This window comes from Papaver somniferum, chromosome 4, assembly GCF_003573695.1.
Source record: "Papaver somniferum cultivar HN1 chromosome 4, ASM357369v1, whole genome shotgun sequence".
Classification (NCBI taxonomy): domain Eukaryota; kingdom Viridiplantae; phylum Streptophyta; class Magnoliopsida; order Ranunculales; family Papaveraceae; genus Papaver; species Papaver somniferum.
In genome coordinates, this window is record NC_039361.1 from 133646865 (window position 1) to 133661229 (window position 14365).

General features: G+C 36.9%; 2 protein-coding genes across 5 annotated transcripts; both read left to right on the forward strand.

The window, feature by feature from the left end:
* Positions 1–7647: 7647 nt before the first annotated feature.
* LOC113276628 (stress-related protein-like) lies at positions 7648–9588 on the forward strand. The gene is made up of 3 exons (XM_026526254.1): positions 7648–7804; positions 7894–8130; positions 8890–9588. The coding sequence occupies exons 1-3, from the start codon at positions 7775–7777 to the stop codon at positions 9307–9309; spliced, it is 687 nt and encodes a 228-aa protein (XP_026382039.1). The 5' UTR covers positions 7648–7774; the 3' UTR covers positions 9310–9588.
* A 140-nt stretch (positions 9589–9728) lies between these two features.
* Positions 9729–13413, forward strand: LOC113276627 (REF/SRPP-like protein At1g67360). Of its 4 annotated transcripts, XM_026526252.1 has the most exons (4): positions 9729–10209; positions 10471–11044; positions 11207–11354; positions 12326–13413. In XM_026526252.1, the coding sequence occupies exons 3-4, from the start codon at positions 11328–11330 to the stop codon at positions 13250–13252; spliced, it is 954 nt and encodes a 317-aa protein (XP_026382037.1). In that variant the 5' UTR covers positions 9729–10209; positions 10471–11044; positions 11207–11327; the 3' UTR covers positions 13253–13413. The 4 variants fall into 4 exon arrangements, with proteins under 4 accessions (XP_026382037.1, XP_026382036.1, XP_026382038.1 ...); XM_026526251.1 differs by having other exon boundaries at positions 10471–11354; XM_026526253.1 differs by lacking the exons at positions 9729–10209; positions 10471–11044; positions 11207–11354 and adding an exon at positions 12061–12211 and having other exon boundaries at positions 12326–12599; positions 12774–13413.
* Positions 13414–14365: the final 952 nt, after the last annotated feature.

Here is a 14365-nt window from a genome sequence, read left to right on the forward strand (position 1 = left end):
GACAAGTTGGAGGGCCAATACTTTATTTGGAAAAACTACAAATATTTTTAAATTAAATAAGTACATTATTTTCGGAATACCGCCAAGCTATAAAATTTGAATGAGACGTTGGAACCTTGAAAACGCGTTGAGCCAACACTTTTAATGGGAAAACAACAACAATTAAAGTTGGTTGTTTTGCATAATCAATAAAAATGTCTGCATTATTGATTACAATATTATATTGGATACCCTGCAAACACTATTAAAGGAATCAGTGAGATTGCAAGTTGGGAAGAAATCAGTCTCCCCTACCACATAAAATAACAACGGAAGACCCCTACCACAAGGTGTATCACAAGATTATTATACAGATACAAAAATGTCCAAATACGTCTAGTCAACATCAAACTAAAGATTGCAAAGAAAATTACAAATATAAAAAAGTTTTTTCTTTAACATACATACTAGTTTCAACGTACTTTTTTTTGTCATTTGAAGCTCATGAATCAGGTGGGGTATCCATAACACCATCAAAAGTGCCATCCATCGAAAGACCAATGTTGAGATCCATACCCACCGAATCATCTACCTGACTCCCCAATCCGATATCCATATTTCCGTGATACGCACTTGCATAGGAGTCTTCGTTGGTCGAACCGACTGATAACATTCTTCAAGATTATACATAATAGTACCTGATGGTTGGGGAGTTGCCGCAACACCTTCATGTTATTGAAATGAGTTGTGTAGTGTCTGTTCCTCTGGCATTTAGGGTGAACTACTCCAAGTCGGTGTCCCGCCTGTGGTAAAACCGGAAGAAGAAGAGTTCCCACGAAGACAGTACTTCCTTGTATGGTCCTTAGAAATTCTTTTACATTCATTGATAAACATGTGTTGCTCGAAACACTTGTTCAACAATTCCTCCTAAAAACATATATTAATTAAACAATTAATCCATTTCACAACAAATACTAGAAAGACAAGGAAAAAAATTGTAACGTACTTACCCGTCCGGCGGTAATATAATCAAAATTAAAGGGAAAAGATGTAGGCCTCGGCACCACCAAATCTGTAAGATCCCTATTAATGTACACAGGGAAATACCAATCAACTATTGGTAGTTCACTCACAAGCTTGTCCTCTGGATAATCGTCATATGAATGAGACATCATGTTAGGAGGTGGACGAGAGGGTATGCATCGACTTGTACTATCACATCATGGTTCTGTATGTATGTAACTCCTTCAGGAAATAACGGTCCCATACTCTTATCCTTCCACCATTTATAGTACAAGTCGGCCTTAGGGAGGCACCAGTAATGATGTACGGTTTTAACTTCGATTGGATGGACTAAATCTAACTCGGGGGATCACATGGGATAACTACTTCACCCGTAATCTGATGCACAAATCTCTCACCGAGGTACACACTCAACCTCTCACCGTTCGACCCATAGAATACAACTCTGGTCCTTGATAAGTTTTTTTCCGCCATTACCTCTGCATAATCTCTCTACTGATCATCTTTCCAAGGTTTCCATATAACAGCTTCTCTAGTTCTCATGTCCATCTAGTGTCGGGCTGTGCCAAATGAATGCTTGAAGCTATCAACTTGACTTCGACGATTTTCCTTCCTCAATAATAAAATTGCGGGATAGAGACACTGATTACTGATGATAGTTTCGTTCATTCTCAAAAGTGGTTGGAATTTGCGGAAATAAAAGTAGTACCAATACTCTAGAATATTCCACATCCCACCCATTTCAGTACGCGCTAGAGGTCCATTTGTCAAGGCAATCATACAAATTTCCTAATAGGGCACTACCCTAATCATATTGGCCCAAGTTATGCAAATTGTCCAAAAATTCTAACCATCCCTTGTGTACTCTTGTCATGGTGTTTCCTAACAGAAATCTACCAATGCACCACAACAAAAAATTCTAGTAAATTCTTCCCATACACCCTGGTTCTCATGGTGTTCCCTACTATTAATGTAGTGCACAAGAAAACTAAATAGAATGTTGCATGTAGTAGATTCCCATACACCAACTTTATCACGAGGACGACACTCTCTAGCCGCTTGCTATGCAGTATCTGCTCTTACATCATGGTTTTCCTTCGCACAAGAAATATACGTGTTATCATATCCTAAATAATTTGTCTTCTTCAAACCAGGACGTATTCTTGGCAACGTTCGTCCACCACCAATTGGAAGACCGGTTAGCCTTACAAAATCTAAAGGTGTTATTCCTAATTCAAACTCCGGAAAATTAAATGACCTAGTTTTCTTCCACCATTTCTCCATAAGTGCTATCGGTTAATTTACAATCGGCACAAGATAAATCAAATTCAAACACCAAAGAAAAACCACACCTTTGTAACACATCCAAGGCTTGAGGATTATTTTCCACCGCTATGTCATAATATTTCTTCACTTGAGACCAACTTGTTTAAATTTCATACCCCTATCACCTAATGAGTTACTTTTATGATTTACATCACCCTTCCTAGACAAAATCTCACTCGACGCTATTGCCATTGACTACAATGAAAACAAGCACAATATATATTACTCACATCCTCCATTTATGATTATAAAGTTTTTATCTAAATTGAAAATTTTAAAAATGACCCAAACATTACATTGTAAATCATTAACAATTCTTTCATCTATATCTAAAAACTAAAAAAATTTACCCAAGCATTATAAATCAGCAAAAATTCATTCATCTCAAGATAATAAAAATAAAATAAAATCCCGAATGTATGTATTACTCTCATGCTCCATAGAACCCTAAAACCCTAAGATACCAAGAACTATTCAAAATGAAATGAAATCAAACATACATCAATCAACCATCGACATATTACTTAATACATAATCAATAACAATCACTACAAATACTACAATCAATAACAATCAAAAGAGTTAGGTTCAATTACATACCTCAACGAGTTTTGGGTCTTTCGAATCAAATTAATTTAAACCATATGATCACCATCCCATAATGATAAAAACCTCCAATGAATTCTCTTAATATTTCACCAATCACCCACACTCAATCACCAAAAAGGATGAAGAGAAAACCCTAGATGAAGAAGAGATTTTGAGAAAATTTCCGATGAGGAGGAGAAAACGATGCTTTTATCTGTAATATAATTGGAGCGAGGGACAAGACATCACTTCAACGCGTGTTGACCAGTCAAGCGAGGACTACGGTCTCGCTTTTGAAGCGACGTTTGAGACCTCACTCAAGCGATGTTTGCGTTCTCGCCCATATTGAAATTACCTCTCCCACCGTTACACTCAGGCCTCTCTTCAGCGTGACGTGGCTTCACTGTGCAACCTCTACCTTACCTCATCCACTACACTTAGCCTAATAAGGATCATATACACATTTTGGTAGCATAAAGAAAAAAAATCATATATACATTTTAGTATAGAAATCATACTTAAATTCTTTACCGATTGTTTCCAGTTTCTAAAACAAGTTCATACTGATTATGTAGGAATTCAAAATGAAATCCAAAAGAAAAGCATTGGAAGAAAGATAAATCAAGAATTAAGCTTAAATTGGATGAAAATTAAACACAAATTACAAATTTATGCATACGCAAGAGATTAAAATATATTTTTTTTGAGAAATAGATAGAATTCGGGCTAACTCAGGTTATCACCCGACTTGCTAACCACGAACTTTAAAATCTGTCAATATACGTATATCAATCAGGGCTGGGATCACCTGTCCCCTTTTTCTGTATCCCCTCATGTCCCACCAATTATAAAAAAACACGTGTAAAGAAAATAAATACCTAATCAACGCCGTTAACTGTGGCGTTAGGCATTACTGTATTTTATTTGTTTATCTTCTCCCTGACTTTTGGAGTTCTTATGTAAGTTAGAATGTTAGATTGATCGTTGTGAAGATGCTATAGAAATTTTTAAGATTTGTTTTCTTTGATCATCAAAAAAAATGATAGAGATTGTTAAGGTTTAAAAAATAAACTTTACTAATTCATTAGATTTTAGCCATAAATCAGACTATCCAACTACATATTGATTAGGTCTTTGGATAGCAACTACAAGAATAACAAGACCCCTAAGCGTTCATAGAATTTTCAAAGATAAAAAAATATTCAACATCATATCATGAAAGAAGTGAGTATGACTCCAATTTCTGCTCAATTAAGAAGGTATATGGCATGTTAAATAAAGATCTAATGTGGGAGCAAAGAGCTACGAGAATTCGCAGTACTGGATCCGATGGTTGAACTTGAGCAGAAGATACTTCAATGGCAATAACTACTAGATTAATGCTACGGCAGTGAAAGCCGACCAAAAATTCGAACGAAGTCGAATCTACTTATGACTAAATTTTGATATTTTGCAACTATTAAGTATTATGAATGGATGTTATGATATTTTGCGACTATATTACTTATGAGTGGATATAAGCCATTGTAATAGTTTTTGGAATAATCTTTTAGTTTATCAATTAGGAGCAGATAAAATCATTCTTAATCATTTTTGACATATAGGATTGTTTTTAAATTTGATTTCAAGCAACCAAAGATGGGATTGATTTATTTTGAATGACCAAAAATGACTATGTACTCTTAAGAGTTTGAATTACTAGTGTGTTATTATTTATTTGTGAATAACTTCCCTTCCCATAATTGGGCTAGCAATGCTAAAAAGTCATATTGATAAAAAAAGAACGCGTGATTGGGGATATAAAAACAAATTGGGGGTTATAGATTACTTCCCCCAACCAGTAGTGTTTGTTAAGGGGTGATTTTTGGGTATGAAAATACTAAAATACCCTTCCCTCAAAATAAAAATGTAAAAACTTAAAATAAAAAAAAAATATAAAATCATATCCCCCATTTCCATCTTCACTTCTTATTATTCTCTTTTAAGGTTAGGGATTTGAAACCCAAATATTCCCCATTCCCTTTCAAATTCTAAATTTTCCCCATTCCCTTTCAAATTCTCTTCTCCTTCTCTGCCGACTCCTCACTTTGAAAACGATTTTTTTTTTTACATTGGGAAGTGATGAAAACCATGCCGGTAGTGATGAAGACCATGCCGGAATTGATGAATACCATGCCGGAATTGATGAATACCATGTCGGTAATGATGAAAACCATGCCGGTAGTGATGAAGCCCATGCCGGAAATAATTTTTTTACATCGCCTGAAGTGATGCATGCCGGCAAACGGTGCCGGCATGGTTGGTAACTAACATTCAATGCCGTAACTAAATGCCGGCATGCTCGATAGAAATCTATCAATGCCGGTAGTCAAGTGAAAAAAAATTCAATTCTCTGGATACTTTACATCGTGTGCCGGCATAGAAATTTAAGCAACATACTATGCCGGAAAACGGTGCCGGCATGCTTGAGAATTAACTAACTGTGCTGGAAGTGATGAAAAGCAGAAAAAAATCAAAACGGAATAAGTTTTGAATTTCAAAACCAGAAAAAATTTCTATGAGACGCTGTCTCGCACTCTGCTAGGGGGCGCTGCCCCCTAGACCCTCGAACACAGCCGGGAGGGGCTACTCCCTCCCAGACCCCCTGGATAAGCTTGCTGCCGGCATAGTATTCATACCACGTCCATGCCGGCACCGAGGTTTTTCAGCTGCAAAAATGGTGGATTCAAAGAAAAAAAAATCAAGTTTTCAACCTCTTAGCAACAATTCTCTCTTCACAATCATCCTCCATTTTCACCAAAATAATTTCCCTCTCAAATTTTCTTCTTCTCCTTCTAATCTCACCTCACTCAACCAAACACAAATAATAATACACACTAATCATTTATCAAATAATCTTAAGATTTTACTAATTATTATTAATCACTAATCAGTGAGGAGTAGATTAGGAATTACTTAAAATACTTAGATAAGGGGTGACCCTGATTTGATATTTGAATCCCGTTTTTATCCTTTTCCTATATCCCCCAATTGTTTTTTATATCCCCCAATTGTTTTTTATATCCCCAATCGCGCGTTCTAAAAATATCTGGGCGCCTGGAAAGATGTTTCTTTGTATTTGATAATCATCCCTCTCCATTAATTCTTCTTCCTTTCATTCTGTAACAAAAAGTTGAAATTTGTTAATGAAACTTGTTTGTAAATCAGTTGATTGGTCGCTCATATCAATTTTCCTTTCCAATTTCACGGAAATTTCCAATTTAATTTGTGAAATTTCCTGTTCATTTCTTTCAGTTTTCTTTTTTAATTCGGCTCGAATACAGATCATTGGGTCGGACCCGGTGAAGTTCATATTCGAGTAGTTCATCTTCTTTAACCGTTTTTCTGCTACTGTTTACAGTCCGAATCACCTGATCGATTCAGTGGATGATCAGATAAACTTTGAACTGATAATTTGTTCGTTTGATTGAAATTGTTGAACAATTTGTTTAGTTATCTCAAATTATAACTCAATTTGGTGAATAAAAAATCACTTTTAATTTCTCTGCACATTTCTTGTGACTGACATGAATGAGTTTTTTTCATCACATAGGGATTTCCTTTGATCGTCCAAATATTATTTAAGTTTAAACTCTAAATGGTTAAAGGAAGAGAGAAAAAAATGGTCATGGAGGAGGAACCACTATCTTATCAGCAATATCTTTGAGAATTTATGTTTAGAGATAGCTTGTCTTTTTCTCGATTGTTCATCAAATAAATCAAAAGAAGGAGAGTGAATATATATCATCAAAATACTTTCTCTAATTAGATTATAATCATTCCGTGTTTGAAAGATAACAGAGTTAAACTAGGTGAGGAATTTTAGGACAGGTGGTATATTATGATTGGTGGGACACCGGGGATAGGGAAACTGGGGACAGGGGATCCGAGCCTATCAATTGTGCCAAAAGCACAACAAACACTACTTCATCAAGGGCAGTTTGGCAATGCCATTGTGTCTCTGGTCGTTACCAAGTCTGCAAAATGATAAGAGACTTCTTGGAAACTAAGGTCGGTATCTTTATTTTTTACTCTGTCCGTTCCTTTTTAATAGGTTGGTTTTGTTTTTAGAGAAATTTAAGAATATTAAGAGAACTAATCATTGAAAGTGGTCCTCATGACACTTGTCAATAAAAGAAGTGAAGTGAAATGATCCCTATGACACTTGTCAGTAAAAGAAGTAAAGTAAAATGGTCCACATGATACTTGTCATCAAAAGAAGTTAGAAAAATGATCCCAAAAAATTAAAGTAACATTTGATTTTCCCAATTAGAAAACCAACCTATTTTTTTTGAAACATTTATTTATAAAACCAGCCTATTAAAAAGGAACTGAAGGAGTAATATTTATTTGTACCGATGAAGCCAAAGTCTCTATCCCCTTTATTTTAGCTTGGAGTAAAATAAATTCAATTGACGACATCAAACTGGTGGGCAACCACTCCACCACTCTGCTCCCATAGATTCCATCTTTTCTCCTACCTACGTAACCCACACTGCTTGCGTGGGCATCTCATTTTATTACACGTCAAAATGTCAAATCACAGTTTAGCAACACGTGTCAATGCTTAAGACCAAAAATTAGAAGCGCTATACGATATTAACCAGCATTACTTCGCAAGTGTTCTACTAACTACCACCGACTCTAAAAGCGATGCTGCTGTTTGTAGGTCCTTGAAGAATGCAAACCGTCAATTTATACCCGACACATCAAAAGGTTGCTGCTCCGTATAACATTTCTATATATATCTCAGCTGGATCCTTTACTTGAGTTTTGTTTTGATAATTCGAACAAAGAAAAAAAAAATCAGACAGCAACAATGGCGACAACTACTGATACAAGAAACAAGGTTTGTAAATAAGACCCTGATTTACTTTGAGGTTGATTCGTTATTCTGATTATTTTTTTTTTATAAATAATTTGTTTGTTTTTTTGCAGGGGGAGAATGGAGCTAAGATTACCATTGAGAGCAGTAATGAAGAGCTGAAACATCTTGGATTCGTAAAAGTAGCTTATTTTAACATTTTAATTTTTGGGTCTAGTTTTTATGAATTCGTTAAAGATAATTCTGGACCATTCAAATCTGGGATTGGAAAAGTTGAGGGTATTGTTAGTCCTGTTCTTGACAAGTTCAGAGATGTACCTGTTCATCTTCTTGGATTTCTTGATAAGAAGGTACACTTTTTCCCTTAAATTTAAGGTTTTCAACATCCCCTATGAATTTATACTGGAGATATTATGATCTAATTTGATGAAAATATCTATACTGTTTATGAGTTGATTTGTATGGATGTGTGTGGATTCATTGTTGTATGTTGTTCATACGTTTACGTTTCCTTGCATGGTTCAGTTGTTTCGGTTGTCAGATATTTAGATCTTGCTGTTGTACCTACCTAGAATGTGGACTACTAAGTGATATGTTCATAACTTCAATTGTTTCCTATGGCGACTAAATAATCTTTTCAATTCTCCAATGTCCATTACCAGCTATAGCTTGTTTAGATACCTACTGGGGGTTGGATATGTGTTGCTCCTCTTTGAAGGACGTTTATACTTAGTTGTGTTGTATAATCATGGCGAATTGGTTGGGGGAGACTTGGTGCATTACATTAGAGTTTTACCATGTTATAGACTGGATATTGATTAGGCCATAACAGTAGTACTGAAGTAGTGTCCCAAGTTGTTGAGGGCATGCGACATTTAGGATTATAGCTGCCTTTGTTGTTTATGTCTGCTTTACAAAATGTGATATATGGTATAATGCATAGCCGAACTCTTACATAAAATTTTCACCATGCCATCAACTGGATATTGTTCAAGGAACTATGGTTGCCTGCATTGTGTATGACTGCTTAACAAGACGTGATAGTAGCTCGGTGCCTAGTTGAAATTTTGGTGAAAGAAGGCTTATAGATTTGTTTTTGTTTACTGCAGGTTGATTTTGCTACAAATAAGTTCGATGAACATGCTCCTCCTATGGCTAAGCGGTTAGCCTGTCAAGCAAGGTCAATGGTTCAGAAGGCATTGGGATTGACCTCCAGTCTTGCATCCGAGGCTCAAACAAGAGGTGTAACTTTTGCCGCATGTTCTGCAATTACAAAGTCCAGAGAATGCTTAACAGAACAAACAGTAAACGCCTGGTGGACACTCAACCGTCTCACGCCATTTCGAATGGTGGCACAGGTGACAGTTCCCAGGGCTGCTCAGTTGTCAGAGAAGTATAATGACGTTGTCATGAGCATGTCAGAAAAAGGGTATACTGCCTCGAGCTACCTTCCACTGGTTCCACTCGACAAAATAGCCGAGACTTTCAGGAAGGGTAAAGCAGTTTCAAAAGAAAAGAAGTCAAGCTGAGGGATTTTAAATGGGTGAAGGTTTGGTTCGAGTATGGAGACTAGTGAAAGAGGAACAAGCATTTAGCCTAGAATCTAGTATGGATATCGAGAGTGTTGGTGAGGAGTGTACAGGGACTATGTGGTGTTGAACTTTGCGTATGTAAATATTATTAGTAATAACACGTCCATTTTCTTGGTTAGTTTCTGCATTGGATGTGGAAGGGAATAGTGCTATTTAAGGGATGGTTTTATGATTTCCTTCTAGTTCTGGAATCTGGATTTTATTTTTGTTTCAAAACTATCACATATGTTAAATGTTCGAATTCATCTCTAGCAGCGGAAGTAGACAGAGTAGTAGTGGCTGTTATGAGCGTTCAAGTAATCCAAAGACTGCCCAATAACTTGCATTTCATGATAGAAAGTTGCTTCTTTACAAGTTTTTTTTGTAATTGCTGTAAAAAGTAGGGGTGCTGGTGCTTTATTTCTCTGCTAAACTATAATAATCCACTGGAATTTCAGAGTGAACTCCATGAAGACGTAGGTCTGTTCAATATGAACTGGTTGCTTTTCATTTAGAGTGTCTGGTGAGACTATGATGAATGCATTGTGTTAAACTGTTGTCTCATGTCATTATTCAGGTATTGCCATCCTAGTTGGACAGGTTGTAAACTACTTCAGCTATATTGGTCGTTTCGTTGATTTCTTAATTTAATTTTATGTTTGCTGCCGTTTTTATTCTGTCATTGCTTCTACAGTTGTACCAGACTTTTTAGAATGCTTACCTGACTAATGGTTTGGATGTCTAAACTCTGAACTGCAGGTCACCCATGTAAAGGAGCTTTTGGTCTGTTGGTGCACTAATACGTATATATTCCCTTCTTCGGTGATTCAGGCAAGAGTTAGATCCTCAATTAGCCTGGTAAGTCATAAATCACCATATTCAGACAAGTACAATGAAGATGTCGATACACATCCTTCCTCCCTTCCACGTAGCCCTGGAGTTATATATGTCAACTATGTATACGCAAACTATGTTATAGAGTAGACATGCAGTACCGTCGTCGGATCAATGGTTGCCAGCTTATTTTCTCCTACTTGACCATGCTTGATTAGCCGTTTAGTGCAAGTAGAACTGTTAGTAAAACTAAGAGCTGATTAGTATCACTTCTGTTGGTTGCAGGTTGAATTGGCTACAAGCCTACAAGTAAATTGAATGAGCACGAAGCGCCCGTGGAAAAACTGGTAGCCAATATTGAAACTTCCCATAGAACTTGTATCTGATGGTCGTAGCCAGTCATGGAACGTCAATAGTTCAAACACATTTGAACATCCTCAGAGACTTGTATCCAATAGTTTAACAGGAGGTATAGCTCTTACAACATCTGAGGCAAGCTGGTATGTAGTCGGACATCAATGATTCAACGCGCATTTGTACTTCCCCAAAAACTCCTGCGAGAGTCTAACAGGAGGTATAACTATTGCAACATCCGCCACAAAGATGGTTAGCTAGTTAGGCAAGTCGATAGTCCAAGGTGCTCTGAAATTTCCCCTTAGGCTTGTGTTGAAGGGTCTACTAAGTGGTATAAGCATGACAGTATATCTTGCAGTTGAGATATTAAAAGATTTTTTGTAAGGTCAAAAGTGAAATCCTGGTGGATGCTTAACTGAGTTCCTCCTTTCCGAATGGTGGCACAAGTGACAATTTCTAAAGCTGCTCAGTTATCAGGGAAGTATAACCCTATACTCGCAAAAAGGTTATCTTCGTACTTGTGCTTGCTTTTTCTCTTCTAAAGTTCGAACGTTTCAGCCTCAGTTATGCGTCTAATTTTTAATTCGTTTTAACATCCCATTTGTCTACATCTTTCTTTCCATATTCATGTTTTACCTGTTCTTCTAAATTTTAGTTCTCTTTTCAGAGTATTTCTGATACTAGTGAAGCGTCATGCTGAGTGTACCAAGCGTTCAACGCTTAGCATAAACGATGTGATCGAAATCAAAACAGTTCTTCAGGAGTACATGGAGAATGGCTGGAACTAGATGTACCAGAGATTGCTCGTGCCACAAGTAAGTTAATACTGAAGCACACCATGCAACGTTTATCTAAAAGATTGCATGATTTCAACAAATGGAATTCAGAACTTAGGATTTAGAGCTCATCTCCACCATATTGGTTTATAGTGGAACCCTAATAGCATACTTTGGCAAACTGGAAAGGTGACCCTGATAGCCACAACCAAACCATTTATCTGCACACTAGAATCACATCATATTAGCATGCGACCCACATTCTGAACCTAGTTTGGCTTGATCTAAAGATTCTTTGAACTCATGGTAATTATCGCTATGGGGCTTTTACCTATATGTACCACATGATTCAAAATTCGTCTTCTCCTACTAACTGATCTACAAGAAATAAAAACCTTAAATGGTTGTATACTTAAGTTATGGTTTTGAACTATTTCTGTAGTAACCTGAAATTATAGATTAAACCTGAGAAAGTCTTAGTCTTAGTTTCTTTTCCCTCTTCATTGGTTGCTTTTCATGTGGAATTTCTGTTGGGACTATGGCAAATACATTGATCAATAGTTGGGTCCCTTGCTAGATATATACCACCAAGAATTCTTTTTATTGATTCATTCTCCACACCACCTACCAGCCCCTTTTAGAATATCTACCTAATGGTTAGGATATCTAAGCTGTAGGTCACCTTGTCAAAGGAGCTTCTTGTCTGCTGCTGCTCCAAATATATATACGCCTGCAGCTGGGCTGAGAATTAGATCCTAAATTAATCTGGTCAGGTAAAATTCACTGTATATCAGGCAATTCCAGTGAATACAATGTTTGGCATCCTTAACCAGATCCCTGGAGTCAAAGACATTAGTGATGTCATAGGGTCAGCAAGCAGTACCGTAGGATCAATGGTTGTCAACTTATATGTTACTAGTTGGGCATACTTCATCTATGGTTCAGTGCTTGTGGAGTTACTTGTGAAACAAAAAAAGCTGATTCGTGTTACTTAATTTTGTTGTTTGCAGGTTGACTCTGTAGCCAATCAGGCAGGGTCTGTGGTTCAAGGTGCGTTGGAACTTCCTCAGGAACTTGTATCCGAGGGTGTAACAGGAGTTGCAACTGTTGTAGGCCCTGTGGAAGAGCTTGTGGCCAATCAGGGAAGTTCGTTGGTTCGAGGCACATTGGGACTTCCCTTCGAACTTGTATCCAAGGGTATAATGGGAGGTATAACTGTCGCAAATTCGCTAGGCAATCAGGTACAGTCGACGGTGGACGGTGCATTGAAACTTCCACAGTTAGGTTTAGGTGTTGTAACATCTGTTGTAAAGCAGGCAGGCAGTCAGGCACGGTCAGCAGTTGAAGGCGCATTGAAACTTCCACAGATAGGTTTAAGTGTTGCAACATCTGTTGTAAATGAGGTAGGCAATCAAACAAAGTCGATAATTAAAGGGGCATTGAAACTTCCACAGATAGGTTTAGGTGTTGTAACATCTGTTGTAAAGCAGGCAGGCAGTCAGGCACGGTCCGCGGTTGAAGGCGCATTGAAACTTCCACAGATAGGTTTAAGTGTTGCTACATCTGTTGTAAATGAGGTAGGCAATCAGACAAAGTCGATAATTAAAGGGGCATTGGAACTTCCCATGAAACTTTTAGAGGAGGGTCTAATTGGAGGTATAACTGTGGGAGTACATCTTGCAGTTGAGTTCGTAATAGACATCTTAGAAGAAGAGACAGTGAAAGCCTGGTGGATGCTTAACCGAGTCCCTCCTTTCCGAATGGTGGCACATGTGACAGTTCCTATATCTGCTCAGTTGTCGAAGAAATATAATGATATTGTTACGAGCATGTCACAGAAGAGTACCGTCTTTAGTTATCTTCCTCTTGTTCCTGTCGACAAAATTGCCGAGGCTTTCAAGAAGGGTGACCCAGATTCGAAAGAGAAGTGGATCTGAGGATTTGGTTCGGACATCTGAGTGTTTTTATGTGTTTTACCTATTTTCTATAAAGGAATATTGTGACTATTTGTCATTTATCATGTGTTTCCAGTATAAACCAAGTTTTTATTCTATGGGAAAATAGATTTGTTTCAACGGAGTTGCGATAACCGTGTTAATATGGGTTCTTTGGTTTTTCACGACGGGTTAATGGATGTGTGGATGCTAATAGGGAGTACTAATGTGTTTGGAGGTGTACCAAAATCCATCATTAGTACAAAACAAAGCTAGGATAAGTTTGCTTTTGTTAGTGGTGGTCAGGATTTGTCCTGGCAAAGATAAATCAAAGGTTATGGTTCCTCAGACCATCCTGCAACTCGCACGTGTGGCATTAATTCCAATATTTTGAATGAAAAATGAACTCTCAAAGTCAAGATATGGATTTTCAAAAATTATAACGGGGAGGTTAGAACTCATGATTTATTGTGTCATAAGAATGGCCTCTAACTAGTGTTCCACCTTGGTTGGAATTAATAGAAAAGATAAATCAACGGTGGTGTTTGTTCAACTTAAATATCATAATTGCTTTATTAATTAGTTTTCACTAATTGCACATAATAAATAATCTATTCATTATAAAGTGTCTCAATTAGTGTTTCACTAATTGTTCATAATAAATGACTAATCATTTTTTAATTATAAATGTTTTCTTAATTAATTATAATATTTATTTCTACTAATAAGTAATTTTGATAAATAATATCAATAGACATTTTTGGCGACAATGAGTAGTATAAGAGGTGGAGGCCGAAAGATTAGTGGTGGTTAAGGGCGAAGCCAAGCACAATTATATTTATTTTTGTTCTTTTATCGTAAAATGGGATACAAAGTCCATTTTTCACATGTACCCAACTTGCCAAGAATTTTTTCTCCCTTTTTCTTCAAAATCCTGACTCCGCCCCTGGTTTGTGGTGGAAGAAGTAGTGACGGTGAGTGCTGGTGAATAGTGATGGACAATATTAATTTTATGTTGTCGTTACAACATCGATAACATTGTAGTGTGGAAGATGTGGTTGGTTGTTTTTAACACTTTTGATAAATGAAGGTACCATATATTTCAGGGATGATATC

Excerpts from the sequence above, each read along its gene's own strand:
- LOC113276628 (XM_026526254.1), top strand. The coding sequence starts at position 7,775 with ATGGCGACAACTACTGATACAAGAAACAAG. Across the intron at positions 7,805-7,893 it reads CTACTGATACAAGAAACAAG|GGGGAGAATGGAGCTAAGAT; the intron begins GTTTGTAAATAA and ends GTTTTTTTGCAG. Across the intron at positions 8,131-8,889 it reads TTGGATTTCTTGATAAGAAG|GTTGATTTTGCTACAAATAA; the intron begins GTACACTTTTTC and ends TGTTTACTGCAG.
- LOC113276627 (XM_026526250.1), top strand. The coding sequence starts at position 12,128 with ATGTTTGGCATCCTTAACCAGATCCCTGGAGTCAAAGACATTAGTGAT. Across the intron at positions 12,212-12,325 it reads GCAGTACCGTAGGATCAATG|GTTGACTCTGTAGCCAATCA; the intron begins GTTGTCAACTTA and ends TGTTGTTTGCAG.